The 16,354-nt window shown below is 45.6% G+C and overlaps 1 protein-coding gene across 1 annotated transcript; it reads left to right on the top strand.

Moving 5' to 3' along the window:
• The first annotated feature begins 428 nt into the window (after positions 1 to 428).
• Positions 429 to 16,068, top strand: fut11 (fucosyltransferase 11). The gene is made up of 4 exons (XM_033012604.1): positions 429 to 912; positions 1,066 to 1,646; positions 4,495 to 5,120; positions 15,712 to 16,068. The coding sequence occupies exons 1-4, from the start codon at positions 429 to 431 to the stop codon at positions 15,854 to 15,856; spliced, it is 1,836 nt and encodes a 611-aa protein (XP_032868495.1). The 3' UTR covers positions 15,857 to 16,068.
• The last annotated feature ends 286 nt before the right edge of the window (positions 16,069 to 16,354 follow it).

A 16,354-nucleotide genomic window follows, 5' to 3' on the forward strand; every position in this document is an offset into this window, starting at 1 on the left:
GGCCCCGTGTGTGTGTGTGGGCGCTGCTGACCCACAGCTCGTGACAGTGCGGCCACACAGGGGGAGACGGGGCGGAGGGTGGCCGTGGCCGGACAGCGCTGACCCCAGGGGGGGGGGGAGAGTGGGGGCTGTCCTGAGGGATGCGCATCTTTGACCACCTACACCTCGGTGCTCGGGTTCAGAGCGCTATCACCCACCACAATTATTCACAGCGCAAACATTGACCACTTCAGCAGTTTTTAACAGGTAAGAAAGTTCGTGTTAACAGTGTATGCTGGAGGCTGCCATGTCCTGCAGAAGGATGGAGCTGCTCCCTGCAAGCATCTTAATGTTGAGTTAGGCTGTACCGCGACCTCCTGCCGTCAAGTGGGACTGGGTTGGCGGCCGCTGCCCTTCTCCCGTAAAGTGTGGGGCTGTAAAGTGTGGCAATGGCGGCGGTGTCGCTGCTCCTCCTGTGGCCGCTGTTGCTGCTCCTGGCGGCGGCGGGGGCTGCGGGAGAGGCCGAGGCTGCGGCCCGGGGAGAGGCCGGCGTCTTCCAGCCCGCGTCCGCGCTCACACAGTTCCAGTTCGGGGCGGCGGCGACGGCGGTGTCCGGGGCCCAGCGTGAGGGCGGGCGGGGAGCGGTGGCCGGAGCCGGGGGAGAGGCCGGGGCCCAGCGTGAAGGAGCGGGGCCTGGGCCTAGGTTACAGGCTGAGGGAGCGGGGCCTGGGCCTGGGTTAGAGCCCCATTCCGAGCGTCAGGGCCCCAGCCCCGGGGTAGAGGCCGAGGGAGGGAGGCCTGGCGCTAGGGTAGAGCCCCAGCCCCAGCGTGATGGCCCTGGGCCTGGGGTAGAGGCTGAGCCCCAGTGTCAGGGCCCCGGGCCTAGGTTAGAGCCCCAACCCCAGTGTCAGGGCCCCAGCCCCGGGGTGGAGGCGGAGGGCCCCGGGCCTGGGCCTAGGTTAGTGCCTCAGTCCCAGCGTGAGGGCCCCGGGGTGGAGGCGGAGGGCCCTGGGCCTAGGTTAGTGCCTCAGTCCCAGCGTGAGGGCCCCAGCCCCGGGGTGGAAGCGGAGGGAGCTGGGCCTAGGTTAGAGCCCCAGTCCCAGCGTGAGGGCCCCAGCCCCGGGGTGGAGGTAGAGGCCCAGCCCCAGCGCCAGGGCCCCAGCCCCGGGGTGGACGTGCTGGAGCCCCCGCTGCTGCTGTGGTGGAGCGGGCAGCTGTTCCCGCACCTTCCCCGCCGCACACAGCGCATCGATTGCCGGGCCGGGCCGTGTGTGTCGAGCCGTCGCCGCCGCCACCGGGGCCGCGCCGCCGCCATCATCGTGTACGGCACCGAGCTCCGCGCCTACGAGGCTCCGCTGCCTCGGGCTGCCCGCCAGACCTGGGCCCTCTTCCACGAGGAGTCGCCCATGAACAACTACCTGCTGGTCCACGCCGCCGCCATCCGCCTCTTCAACTACACAGCCACCTTCCGCAGGCACTCCGACTACCCGCTGTCCCTGCAGTGGCTGCCCGGCCTGCCCTACCTCCGCCACCCGCCAACATTCTCCCTCGGGCACAAGCAACAGGCCCGCAGCCGCGGCCTTGCCCCCGTCCTCTACCTGCAGTCACACTGCCAGGTGGCCGCCGACCGCGACCGCTATGTCCAGCAGCTCATGCAACACCTACAGGTACGCTCATCTCAGTTTATTCAGCACCTACAGGTAGACTCATCTCAGTTGATTCAGCACCTACAGGTAGGCTCAACTAAGTTGATTCAGCACCTACAGGTAGGCTCAACTAAGTTTATTCAGCACCTACAGGTAGGCTCACCTCAGTTGATTCAGCACCTATAGGTAACCTCACCTCAGTTGATTAGGCACCTATAGGTAGGCTCACCTCAGTTGATTCAGCACCTACAGGTAGGCTCATCTCAGTTGATTCAGCACCTACAGGTAGACTCATCTCAGTTGATTCAGCACCTACAGGTAGGCTCATCTCAGTTTATTCAGCACCTACAGGTAGACTCATCTCAGTTGATTCAGCACCTACTATTAAACTTGGCTCGGACAAAACTCTGAACATTAATAGCCCATTATCTGCTATTTGCACTTTATCAGTTTATTTATTTATTAAGAAGGAACTGCAGATGCTGGAGAAACTCAGCGGATGCAGCAGCATCTATGGAGCGAATGAAATATTTCCTTCGCTCCATAGATGCTGCTGCACCCGCTGAGTTTCTCCAGCATTTTTGTCTTCCATCAGTTTATTTATTCATGTATGTATATATTTATATAATGGTATATGGACACACTGATCTGTTTTGTAGTCAATGCCCACCAAAGATACTAGAGGAGCAATCTTTGATGCCTACTATATTCTGTTATGCTGAAGCAAAGCAAGAATTTCATTGTCCTATCAGGGACACATGACAATAAACTCTCTTGAATCTTGAATCTCAATTGATTCAGCACCTACAGGTAGGCTCACCTCAGTTTATTCAGCACCAGATGTTATGGAAGCAAATATAAAAGCTGGAGTAAACTTCTCTCCATTGATGCTGCCTGTCCCGCTGAGTTACTCCAGCTATTTGTGTCTACCTTCGGTTGAAACCTAACCAGCCTCTGCAGTTCCTTCCTACTCAGTTTAGTTTCGGAAGCAACTCCAGATGTTAGTTTAAACCAAACTAAACCATAAGGGATAGGCCATTTAGGACTGAGATGAGGAAAAACTTCTTCACCCAGAGTGTTGTGAATCTGTGGAATTCTCTGCTATAGAAGGCAGTGGAGGCCAATTATCTGGATGTTTTCAAGAGAGAGTTAGATTTAGCTCTAAGGGCTAAAGGAATCAAGGGATATGGGGAAAAAGCAGGAACCTGGTACTGATTCTGGATGATCAGTCATGATCGTATTGAATGGTGGTGCTGGCTTGAAGGGCCGAATAGCCTACTCCTGCACCTATTTTCTATGTTTCTAAAATGTCAAAATCCAATCCAGTATATTTACAAAGTGGGGACAAAGAGGAGTGAACAAAGGCCTTAGATTAGTGCAAAATATAGCTCTAAGTGTGACAGCAGAGGGCAGTGTAGGTCCATGGGAATGCAGAAAGCAGGAACACTGTCACAGAATTGAGCCAACAACAGATACAGTCTGCTGCTGATGCCCAGCATTGCACTGGAAATATTGCTCACATTATTGCTGCTGAAGAAACTATTAATGGTGTCAAGAGTTTCCTTTGAACTTCAAATTCCTTTACTGATTTACTTACACAACCCTAATCTTACCTCAACCCACGCACCCCTATTCCTGCCTCTACACGAGAACATTCAGCCCAACCCCGGCACCATTCTGGACTTGTTTTATTTCTAATTGTTGTTTTGCAAGAATGTCCTGTTCACGCTGCATTGCATGAAGAAGGCACCAACATTGTCAAAAACACCTTTCCTTCTGCTCCCTTCTACCTTCTTGGAGAAGAAACGGAAGCTTGAAAGCCCGGATGTCTGAAAATAAAAATTAACGTACATGGGTGGGACAGGTTTAGAGGGATATGGGCCATAAGCAGGCAGGTGTTGTTCAAGATGGGCTGAAGGGCCTGTTTCCATGCTCTATGACTCTACAACCCCTTTGGCTATCAGACTCCTGAACCAATCATCTCTTTCACACCCTCTTGCCGAGATGTTGCCACATAATCTTAACTCAACCTCATTCATTTATTCTGTTGTTGCACTTTAGTTCGATCATCTTCAGATTGCATGACAATATTTGCACCATTCTGCTGTTTTGGATTCATTGTTGTATTTATCTATAATTACCATATACAGTTTCCTTGGTGAACTACATGCGAACAAGGAATTTCATAACACCCTGGTGTATGTGATAATAAACTACCCCGAATCTGAACTATTTCTTCATGAACCCCTTGTTTTCAACTTCCCTGGCACTGGTTTTAAAGACAGCCAGAGTTGTTATCCCTGATACCCTCGACAATATTTTTTACCCTCACTCAGTAGCCCTGATGGTTATCATGTACTTGTTTGTGGGAGCTAGTTGTGTAAAAATTGGCTTCCCCATTTTCTACCTCTTTTCTGATTGCTGTGTTAAGAATCTGAATGGGTTAAAATCTAAAGAAACATTTTGACATTTACAGTCATTTTGTTTGCAGCTTTGTAAAGGACTAAGTTCAATTGTTTCAAATTAGCTGTGGCTTCTGCACAAATGGTGAGCAAATTGAGTCCTGTAATGCAGCTGAGTTGATTGCCATGTTTATGCTGCTATGTAGTGGCACGTTATATGCCATCATTTAAATTGTTGCTTGTCCTTAAATTGCAGCTTGTCCTCGAATTGCCTCAATCTCTCATCTAAAATAAAAATAAAATAAGCAGTATTCTTTTTATCCTGTCCTGCCATTAACATTTTCTTAAAATCTGCCTAGCAGTTTGCATCTTTGGCCAGGTAACGCAACTGACTGTTCTTAAGCTTCTACCACGACAGACTTTGAGCAGTGTTTAATTTTATGTTCTTCTCTCTCTCTCACCTCCAGATTGACTCCTATGGCCAGTGCCTGCAGAACAAGGAGCTGCCCAATCAGCGGCTGGTGGACACTCTGACAGCGACCACAGAAGATCCAGAGTTCATGGAATTCATCAGCAAGTACAAGTTTCACCTTGCCATGGAGAATGCGATCTGTGATGACTACATGACTGAGAAACTGTGGCGGCCCATGCACTTGGGAGTGGTGCCGATATACCGCGGGTCCCCTGTGGTGCAGGACTGGTTGCCCAATTCCCACTCTGTAATTCTGATCGACGACTTCCAATCTCCCAAAGACCTGGCAGACTATATCAATTACTTGGATCAGAATGACGAGGAGTACATGAAGTATCTGGAGTATAAAAAGCCAGGTGGCATCACTAACACTGTACTGGTGGAGAGTTTGGAGAAGCGGGAGTGGGGCGTGAATGACTTTAACAAGCCCAACTATTTGAACGGATTTGAATGCTATGTTTGCGATCAGGAGAACATGCGCCTGCGGGCAGAGAAGGCTCACCAGGAGCAACCTGATAAATTCCCACCACCAGCCCCCAAGATGGCTGCGTATAATCACTTGGGATGCCCCGTCCCAGAGCCTGGGTTTGGAAGCTTCGATGACATCCCTGACGACGACAGGTACGTCACCGGCATTCACTCAAGGGTAGTTGAGTTTATTGTCATGTGTACTGAGGTGCGATGAAAAGCTTTTGTTGCCTGCTAACCTGCCAGTGGACAGACTGAACATGATTACAATCGAGCTGCTCACAGTGTACAGTTACAGGATAAAGGGAATAACGTTTAATGCAAGATAAAACCCAGTAATGTCTCATTAGAGATATGAAGGAAAGAACTGCAAATGCTGGTTTCAATCGAAGATAGACACAAAATGCTGGAGTAACTCAGGCACAGGCAGCATCTCTAGAGAGAAGGAATGGATGATGTTTTAGGTCGAGACCCTTCTTCAGACTGATGGATGTTTTGGGTTGTGACCCTTCTGACTGATTAAAGATAGTCTGAGGGTCTCCAATGAGGTAGATGGGCGCACACATGCCTACTATGTTCTGTTGTGCTGAAGCAAAGCAAAAATTTCATTGCCCTATCAGGGACACATGACAATAATCTCACTTGAATCTTGAATCTCTAGTTGATAGAATGGTTCAGTTGCCAGATAACAGCTGGGAAGAAACTGTTTCTGAATCAGGAGGTGTGCGTTTTCAGACTTCTGTACCTCCAGTCTGATGGGAGAGGGGGGGAATCTCCTTGATTATGCTAGTGGCCTTGCCAAGGCAACGTGAGGTGTGTCAATGCAAGTCAATGTAAGTAGTTTATTATTGCCACGTGTACCAAGGTACAGTAAAAATCTTGTGTCTGCATGCTATATAGTCAATGTAAAGACATTGCATGAGTACAGTCAAGTCACCCACGGTGCACAGGTGTACATGTGTCCCAAGTTAATATTCCCTGCAACCTGAGCATGCGGCTAATGCTACATTTGAAAATCGCAACTTTTTTCCACTGTGTATCATGTCATTTTGTTTCTGCATCTTTGTGAGCAGTAACCTGTGTGGAGTTTGTTTGCTGCCACATACCAGGTGTGAGACAGCCACAGTGCATCATCCTATTTTATTGAGTAATTAGATTCTGTATTCAGATTGAGTTCAATGTGAAAAATATACAGGCTTAGAAACTGGGTCACATTGCACCATTTTTCTACTATGTGGCCATCAAAAATAGCAAAATGACTTGCAGGAAGTCTGCATAGACATCCAACTGAAAATGTAAAGATTATTGTGTTGAGCAAAGCCCATCATACATAGGCTAAAACCTGGTTAGAGTCTTCAATGCAACAAATTGACATGGAGTACTGTGAGATGCAACACTGATGTTGCACTTAGTGTAAGGTGAATAACCCAGCAATGTTTCACTGCTAGTCAACCCCCTTCAATGGTGTACCAGACTAAAGTGCAGAATTACAAATGCTTCGCAAACCAAAGACCTAAAGCATTCCATGTTTTTCACATGCTTGATTAAAGCAATACCCAAACTGTGCAAAAGTAGCTTGGAAATGCAGGGAAGAAAGGAATTGATCGATTCTGTGTATCATAATTGTGGCCAGCTACTGTTTAGGGTTGTAACTAAAGGTCACTAAACTGGAAACCAGCCCAGAACTGTTCAAATGCAATAAGTGGAACATTTGGGTTGAATAATGGTCAAAGATGGAATTGGCAGACTGCAAGTAACTGAGCTCTCCGATGATCCATCGGCAGGTCAGATTTATAGTATAGTTAAAGAGGATAAAGGGTTTCAGTAAAGTATCCTCAAGATCAATGCTCAGTTGTCGTCAATGTAACCTTCAGAAACCTAGTTGTAGGCCCCGAGTGTAGGAAAATACCAACGTTTTAACGCCGAGCCGGTTTATGTTATATCAAGAAGATGTGAGAATTAAGCTTGAAAGTGTATTGATTTTGGCCAGAAGGGATGAATGAGGGGTAAGGGTTGAATAGTTCTGAAATGCTGTATTTGATAATTGATAGCGATACACTGAGCAGAGTATGTTTTGCTGCAGGCTGTCCAATCTACTCAACATTTGTATTTGTTCTCTGCCTCTGACGTACTGTTTGGAATTATTTTACTTGGAGAGCTACCTTTATACATCCTATTTCTTTCGCAAAGCATCATATAAATCCAAGGTACACAAAATTGCTGGAGAAACTCAGCCGGTGCAGCAGCATCTATGGAGCGAAGGAAATAGGCGACGTTTCGGGCCGAAACCCTTCTTCAGACCCAATAAATCCAAGTCTTAGGTTGGAAGTCAGAATGTAGGGGTTTAATTTAAAAAACGCCAAGATATATATAAAAGGAAGATGCAGTGCTGGTAGATTTTTCTATTATCAATAAAGTAGCTAATGCTATGACTGTAAAAATATGTAAGTCAGAGAACTGCACAGCATATAAACAGGCCCTTCAGCCCACTGAGTTCATGCCAACCAGCAATTCCCACACATTAACACTATCCTACACAGACTAGGAACAATTTACATTTGTACTAAGCCAATTAACCAACAAACCTGTACGTTTTTGGAGTGCGGGGGGGGGTGGGGGGAAACCGCAGATCTCTGAAAAACCAAGACAGTCACGGGGAGAACATACAAACTCCGTACAGCCAGCACCTGTAGTCGGGATGGAACCCGGGTCTCTGGCGCTATGAGGCAGCAACTCTACCTATGCTCCAGTGTGCCATCCTATTCTCATTTGCCTGCATTTGGTCCATCGCCCTCAAAACCATTTCCATCTATCATTCTGACCAAATGTCCTTCAATAATATTGGAAGGTAGACAAAAATGCTGGAGAAACTCAGCGGGTGAGGCAGCATCTATGGAGCGAAGGAATAGGTGACATCTGGTTGAGACCCTTCTTCAGACTGATGTGGGGGTGGGGGGGGGGACCGGAAGAAGATAGGAAGAGGCAGAGACAGTTGGCTGTGGGAGAGCTGGGAAGGGGAGGAGAAGGAGGGAGAAAGCAAGGACTACCTGAAATTGGAGAAGTCAATGTTCATTCCGCTGGGGTGTAAACTACCCAAGCGAAATATGAGGTGCTGCTCCTCCAATTTGCGGTGGGACTCACTCTGGCCATGGAGGAGGCACAGGACAGAAAGGTCGGATTCAGATTGGGAGCGGGATTTGAAGTGCTAAGCCAACATTTCTCCAGCATTTTTGTGTACCTTCGATTTTTCCAGCATCTGCAGTTCTTTCTTAAACATTTAATAATATTGGAATGCTGTAGAATTAACTGTATGTAGAAAGCTTTTTCTTTTGATTAAACATTAGTGATTTCTTCATTAAAATGTATGGCCAAACGAGGTTATCTGTATTACAGGCTTACAGCTGATAATTTTGGAATTCTGATCCCCGACATTCAGACTCCCATGGAACGACCCATCATTTAAGCCAGCCACATTTCATTTCTTTAAAATGGCCATTAAATAAATTGTTCTTTCCGTCTAATAATATCAAGTACATTCCGTGCTTAATATTTCCTTTCTCTGTTCAGTTTCTGAAGCCTCTCTTTTATCATGATTCAAGGATACATTCACTTTGCCTTTCTCCAGCACAATTGTGTGGCTGTGTAGTGTTTTCTAAAGGAGACTTAACAGAATTAAAGTCAGAACTAATTTCCATCTTTCTTTGTGCAGCCATTGTGCAGATTTTACTGTAAGTAGGGACAACAACCTGGCTGCTCAACACCCAGCTTGAGATCTAACTATTCCTTTGGTTTATGTTTCAATCGCAAGATGAAGAAGACTGTAGGTACATCAAATCTTTGATTGAATTAATTGAAAGATACAGCATGGATACAGGCCCTTTGGCCCACCTACTCCATGCTGACTATTGATCATCTGTGTAAATGAGTTCTATATTATCCCACTTTCACATCCACTCCGTACATTCTAGGGGCAATTTGCACAAGCCACTTAACCTACAAACCTGCACGTGGACACCGGGAGAATGTGCAAACTCCACACAGACAGCACCCAAGGTCAGGATCAAACCCGGGTCTCTGGCACTGAGGCAGCAGCTCTACCGGCTGTGCCACTGTGCAAAATGTAACTAGGCAGCTAGGCTATGAAGCATGAAGACAAGATTTGGTGATATGGGTAGTAAATCAAAGTGACATTCTGCAAGGATTGTTGATGGGATCATTGTCATTTTCCATTTATTGTGAATAACACTAAATTGAAGGGGTAGATAATTTTGAGGAAGTCCAATAAGGTACAAGAAGATATTTATCACTTGCAGAATTGATGGCTAATTGGCAAATACAATTTGATAACCTGGGTATGAGGTTATACGGTTTCAAGTATAGAATATATACATGAATATAGAAAATCCATGAGACACGTCTTGAGCCAGAGATTGGTGAACTCACTAATGGAAGTGAGAAGCTCGAAATCATTGAATAAGAAGCTGCATAAACACACGTGAGAAGGAAATAGACGGAATACCTTTTGGATTAGATGGACAAGAGTTAGCTTGTAAGAAATATAAACACTGACATAAAATAGATGGGCTGATTGGCCTGTAACCATGCTGCACATTCTGTGTACTACATTGTTTAAGAAGGAACTGCAGATGCTGGAAAATCGAAGGTAAACAAAAGTGCTGGAGAAACTCAGCGGGTGCAGCAGTATCTATGGAGCGAAGGAAATAGGCAACGTTTCGGGACGAAACGTTGCCTATTTCCTTTGCTCCATAGATGCTGCTGCACCCGCTGAGTTTCTCCAGCACTTTTGTCTACCTGTGTACTACATTGTTCAACCCTCTTCCTGTCTATTTTGCAGCTATACCACTCAGTGACTTACTCCGATTAAGATGGTAATTAACTAAATTGTCTTGACTGGTGCAATTTAATTAAATCATACCTTCAGTCTTCATTAGAGGTCCCTAAAGGGTGCTTCTTTCAACGGAAATGAATTCTGTGTCATACGCCATAGAATGGTGACTGAGTCACTGCGTCTTTGAAAGATGGATTTCACATGCTGTAATATAATTAGGAAGCAGAGCTAGATTATTCAAGGACATTGTTTAGATTCTTCATAATGCACTACCCTTGCATTCATCTCAATAAAAGCAAAACATTTCACCCTTTTTGATTATCCATTCTCAAAACTATGAATCAGTTTTCCAGTTGGCCTCCCTGGAGATAATTTACTATTCCGACAGAGCAGGTGTCATGTATTTTAAGTGATATAAAAAATATCACTTCTACAAAACAAAATATTGGGGCGTTAAATCATCTCAGAATGGGCAAGTGTTGCTTAGATATCCCCACCAACATACGTGAAGGTCATTTGGACTATTGAGTCGACGTCATTTCTCAAACATTTCCATTCATCTCTCCTTCCCCCCCCAACCGCTGATTATTCTACCGTTATACACTTGGGAAAATGTACAGTTAACCAACCAGCATGACTTTGGCATGTGAGAGGAAACCAGAGTTCCCGGGGGAAAATCACAGAGAGAACAAAGAGCATCCATGAACAAGATTGAACCCGGCTTAGTAGAAACAAGGAATTGCAGACGCTGGTTTACAAAAATGACACACAGTGCTGGAGTAACTGAGCAGGTCAGGCAGCATCTCCGGAGAACATGGACAGGTGACCTATCATGTTCTCCAGATGCACACTGGTTGACTCACTGAGTTACTCCATCAATTTGTATCATTTATTGAACCTAGGTTGTTGGATCTGTGCAGACACAGCATTAACTGTGCCAGGGCAGGAGCTGCAACCTTCAATGGTCCGCCCTGTTTCGACAAATGCAATCAACCCGGCGTGCTCAATCAAAGAAGATCAAATAGAACAAGTTGTCCTACAACTTTAGGCTGTGCACGCCTTATGCAAGAAGAAGAAGACCCTGGTCACTCCCTCTTCCCGCATCTATTGCTGGGCAAATGGTACAAAAGCTTGAAGGCACATTCCTCCAGATTTGTGCCGACCAAGATGCCCCATCTAAGCCGGTCCCACTTGCCTGCATTTGGTCCATGTCCCATTGAACCTAGTGTGAAGTATTGCATGACAGGATTAAGAATGAGAATAGGAACTAAGAAACCTCCCATACTAGCAAAGTACACCAAGATGCCTCATAGGAGCACGGTTTGACACTAAACTATGCAAGGAGATATTTAGATGGGAAACTAAAAGCTTGTCAGATTAATAGATTACAAGAAGCTTTTTAAAGCAGGTGCGGGAAAAATGCACCATAGGACTTGGCAGCTGAAGACATGACCACTAATGATGGAGCAATTATAATCAAGGCTGAACAAATCCAAAGGGTAAGATGTAAAAGGAGCAGAGGGAAAGTGCCCATATATACAGTTTGCTCAGCTAACTCTAAATAGGGCTGCAGTCTGAAGAAGGGTTTCGAACGAAAGCTTTGCCATTCATGCATGTTCTTGGCGGATTCCGCCTGACCCGTTGAGTTACTCAAGCATTTTGTGTCTTTCCTTGGTAAACCAGCATCTGCAGTAGGTTTACTACGAACAGGGCTATTTCACATTAAAAAAATTAAAGTAAAACTTTGGTGTCAAAGATCATTGAGAGCATCAACACTAATGACTTCTTCCCACTTTTGATAGATTATTTTTTTCTGTCAACCATCCCCATCATAAATGCTGACTGGTGTCACCGAAGCTTGGTTATACTGAAACTGGTGACAGAATGCACGATATACAAACATTGGCTTCTTCAGGGACTGCAGTCAAAGTATGTCATTTATCTTTTAGTTGAAGGTTTTGTCCCATGTTTTTGCAGTCAAGGTGAACTCTTTAGTGAGCACTGTAATAATATTGAATGGATCAGTAGAACACTCGTGTTTCTTTGGGTAATATGGTCTTAGAAACATAGAAAATAGGTGCAGGAGTAGGCCATTCGGCCCTTCGAGCCTGCACCGCTATTCAATATGATCATGGCTGATCATCCAACTCAGTATCCTGTACCTGCCTTCTCTCCATACCCCTTGATCCCTTTAGCCACAAGGGCCACATCTAAATCCCTCTTAAATATAGCCAATGAACTGGCCTCAACTACCTTCTGTGGCAGAGAATTCCAGAGATTCACCACTCTCTGTGTGAAAAATGTTTTCCTCACTTTACAATTCCTCTTGTTTGCACTTTGTCAGTATCTCTTGTGACATTTAAAATTAAAGCATTTTTTATACAGAATTGCAATTGATTCCGACCTTGACGGTGGGTGTTTACAAGTGAACTGTCCAGCAACTTATTCAAACTTCCCACCATTGTCATGGTGAAATGGCCCAAACAGGGAACAAAACGTCATTTATCTGATTGTAATTGAAGTCAGGAGCAGGCTGAAATCTGTGATGTTTAGGGTCGAGACCCGAATCGTCACCTATTCCTTCGCCCCATAGATGCTGCCTCACCCTCTGAGTTTCTCCAGCATTTTTGTCTACCTTTGATTTTTCCAGCATCTGCAGTTCTTTCTTAAACAAATGGTGGGTTGGGTCTGTTTTGGTATGTGTTTTTTGTGGACAAAAGCCTTATGGCGTAGAATAGCTTGCTGCTTACACAGAACCCTACAGCACAGGAACAGGCCCTTCAGCCCACAATGCATGTGCTAAGCATGGTAAACCAATCTCCTCTGTCTGCACGTGATCCATATCTCTCCATTTCCTTCATATCCATGTGCCTATCTAAAAACCTCTTCAATGCCATTATTAGTATCTGCCTCCACCACCACTATCCCAGGCACCTACCATCCTCTGTGTAAAGTAAAACTTGCCCTGCACTGCCTCTCATAATTCTATATACTTCTGTGGCAGGGTCTGAATGCAATCACCTCCTACAAGGCAAAACCAGGAGGCAGCTCGAATGCCGGTGTAACATCACTCCCTGACGAGCTCAATGCATTTTACGCACGCTTTGACAGGGAGAATACTGATGTGCCTTCCCGATCCCCCATTCGCTGCGATGGCATTTCAGTCTCAGTCACAGAGGCCGATGTCAGGAAATCCTTCAGAGGGGTGAACCCCCGAAAAGCACCTGGTCCTGATGGTATACCCGGCCGTGTTCTAAAAACCTGTGCGGACCAACTGGCGGGAGTTTTTACGGACATTTTCAATCTCTCACTTCTGAGGTCTGAGGTCCCCACCTGCTTTAAAAGGGCATCAATTATACCAGTGCCCAAGAAGAGTAAGGTGACATGCCTCAATGACTATCGACCAGTGGCACTAACGCCGGTGGTGATGAAGTGCTTTGAGAGGTTGATCATGGAGCAAATCAACTCCTACATCGACAAAAACCTGGACCCACTGCAGTTCGCGTACCGCCACAACAGATCAACGGTGGATGCGATCTCGCTGGCCCTCCACTCCGCACTGGACCACTTGGACAACAAAAACTCATATGTCAGGCTGTTATTCATTGATTACAGCTCGGCATTTAACACAATCATCCCCTCCAAACTGGTTACCAAACTCGCAGAACTGGGTCTCTGCGCATCCCTCTGCAACTGGATCCTCGACTTCCTCGTCCACAGACCACAGTCTGTTCGTATTGGTGGAAATGTGTCAGCCTCAATAACAATCAGCACGGGAGCACCTCAAGGCTGCGTGCTCAGCCCCCTGCTGTACTCACTCTATACCCATGACTGCGTAGCGAACCACAGTGCGAACTCCATCATCAAGTTCGCTGACGACACCACTATTGTGGGGCGTATCACTGATGGGGATGAGTCAGAGTACAGAAGAGAGATCGAGCAACTGTCCATATGGTGCCAGCGCAATAACCTGGCCCTCAACACCAGCAAAACCAAGGAACTGATTGTGGACTTTGGAAGGAGTAGGAGGGGGACCCACAGCCCCATTTATATCAACGGGTCGATGGTTGAAAGGGTCAAGAGCTTCAAATTCCTGGGCAGTGCACATCTCTGAAGATCTTTCCTGGTCCGAGAACACTAATGCAATCATCAAAAAAGCACATCAGCGCCTCTACTTCCTGAGAAGATTACGGAGAGTCGGATTGTCAAGGAAGACTCTCTCTAACTTCTACAGGTGCACAGTCGAGAGCATGCTGACCGGTTGCATCGTGGCTTGGTTCGGCAATTTGAGCGCCCTGGAAAGGAAAAGACTACAAAAAGTAGTAAACACTGCCCAGTCCATCATCGGCTCTGACCTTCCTTCCATCGAGGGGATCTATCGCAGTCGCTGCCTCAAAAAGGCTGGCAGTATCATGAAAGACCCACACCATCCTGGCCACACACTCATCTCCCTGCTACCTTCAGGTAGAAGGTACAGGAGCCTGAAGACTGCAACAACCAGGTTCAGGAATAGTTACTTCCCCTCAGCCATCAGGCTATTAAACCTGGCTCGGACAAAACTCTGATTATTACCAACCACTTTCTGTTATTTGCACTATCAGTTTATTTATTCATGTGTGTATATATTTATATCATGGTATATGGACACATTTATCTGTTTTGTAGTAAATGCCTACTATTTTCTGTGTGCTTAAGCAAAGCAAGAATTTCATTGTCCTATACAGGGACACATGACAATAAACTAACTTGAACTTGAACTATCACTTTAGACTGCAGATGCTGGTTTAAATCGAAGGTCGACACAAAATGCTGGAGTAACTCAGCGGCACAGGCAGCATCTCTGGGGAGGAGGAATGGGTGATGTTTTGGGACGAGTGAAGAAGGGTCTGCAGTTCCTTCCTACACACATCTATCCAATTGATGTTGGGTTAACAGAAATCCCCTACAACTACTGCCTTGTTTTCAAGAGCGAGTTAGGTTTAGTTCTTGGGGCTAAAAGAATCAAGGGATATGGGGGGGAAAAGTGGGGACGGGGTACTGATTTCAGATATTGAATGGCCGAAGGGCCGAATGGCCTACTCCTGCACCTATTTTTCTATGTTGTTTTCTATGTTCTCCACTCAACCTCAGACTGTCAGTGGGAGGTGCACGTAGATGGGTGGAAGGATAAGGACATGAGTAATTGAAACTAATCACTATTCTTGTAGGAGATGTGTCTTTGTAACAAGACCATTATCATTGCACAATACGTCTTTTTAAAGTAATTGATCACAATGTCATACTTGTTTACAAAAAGCCATCCTTGTCCAAGTTTGAAACTAAAGTACATTTTCATTAAATGTAATAAAGCGGATGATTCACATTTCTAAACCTCAAATCTCTACCGCCCACTTCAGTAAGTTGCTGGTTGGCATTCGAATCTTCTCTGGTGATTTAAGTGTACAATTCATTGTTTAATCATCGAAGAATCTAAGTGGCTTTAAATTCATCCCATTATATCTATATTAGCTTTATTATTATTATTATTGCTAATTAAGTCATGACTTAATTCCCATACTGACCTTTCTGTCCTAGGCCCCACTCCATTGCCAGAGTGAGGCCACACACGCAAACTGGAGGAACAGCACCTCGTATTCTGCTTGGGTAGCTTCAACGGTATGATCATTGAATTATGCAACTGTAGGCAACCAATCTACAAACCAATGTCAGAATTGCTGGAGGTCTATGGTAGTAGTTCAACTAGCTCTACAGATGTGCCATCCCTCAATGTTCAGTTGAACGTTGGATGTTCACTTTATAACTTGCGATTGCTTTTGTGGGATCAATAATTCTTGTTCATCCCCATTTACTGGCCAATTGCTAATATTGTTTAATTAAATTATTTTTTTGGAACAGTTGGAAACAAATGTGGCAGCAAGACTACTGGCAGAGCGCTGACCAAGCTGAAGCATTGGCTACCATGATTCTCCGCAATGAATCCGACGCCAGTAAACTGTGGGATTACGTCCATCAATTGATGATGAAGAGGAGCAAACACTAACGCTGGGATTAAAGTTATTTGCAAATCCTACTTAAAAATCATGCCAGCAAAGGACATACACTACCCATCATGTGTGACTGGACGATCATGTTGACATATATAGATCTATTTTCATTGAGAACAATTTCTTACGATTTTATATATTTCTAAAAAGCATCTCGTATTCATTATGTTTATAATTGTACAAAAGTAGGCAGCTTTTTATACTGTTACGTGTTTCATCATCTATTTTGTAATACAGAAGTCAGATCAGAGGTCAGATTCTGTGCACTTTTAATGTATCTCCACTCCCGCTGACTTCTGTTCTGCCAGCTGTCCTGTGAAGTCAGGACCAAGTGTAATCTCAGACGAACCAGGATAAGAAATCTAATGGCTAGATAAACCAAAACGCACATATATGATGTAATCCTCATAAAAACACAAAGTGCTGGAGTAGCTCAGTGCGTGAGCCAGCATTGCTGGGGAACATGGATAGGCGACGTTTTGGGTCTGAATAAA

The sequence above is a fragment of the Amblyraja radiata genome, chromosome 37 (genome assembly GCF_010909765.2).
Source record: "Amblyraja radiata isolate CabotCenter1 chromosome 37, sAmbRad1.1.pri, whole genome shotgun sequence".
Lineage (NCBI taxonomy): Eukaryota > Metazoa > Chordata > Chondrichthyes > Rajiformes > Rajidae > Amblyraja > Amblyraja radiata.

Bases quoted from the DNA above. Each gene is read 5' to 3' on its own strand.
- fut11 (XM_033012604.1), top strand. From the start codon at position 429: ATGGCGGCGGTGTCGCTGCTCCTCCTGTGGCCGCTGTTGCTGCTCCTG. The intron at 913-1,065 runs CGGAGGGCCCCG...CTGGGCCTAGGT, and splicing joins CCCCAGCCCCGGGGTGGAGG to TAGAGCCCCAGTCCCAGCGT. The intron at 5,121-15,711 runs GTACGTCACCGG...TTTTTGGAACAG, and splicing joins GACATCCCTGACGACGACAG to TTGGAAACAAATGTGGCAGC.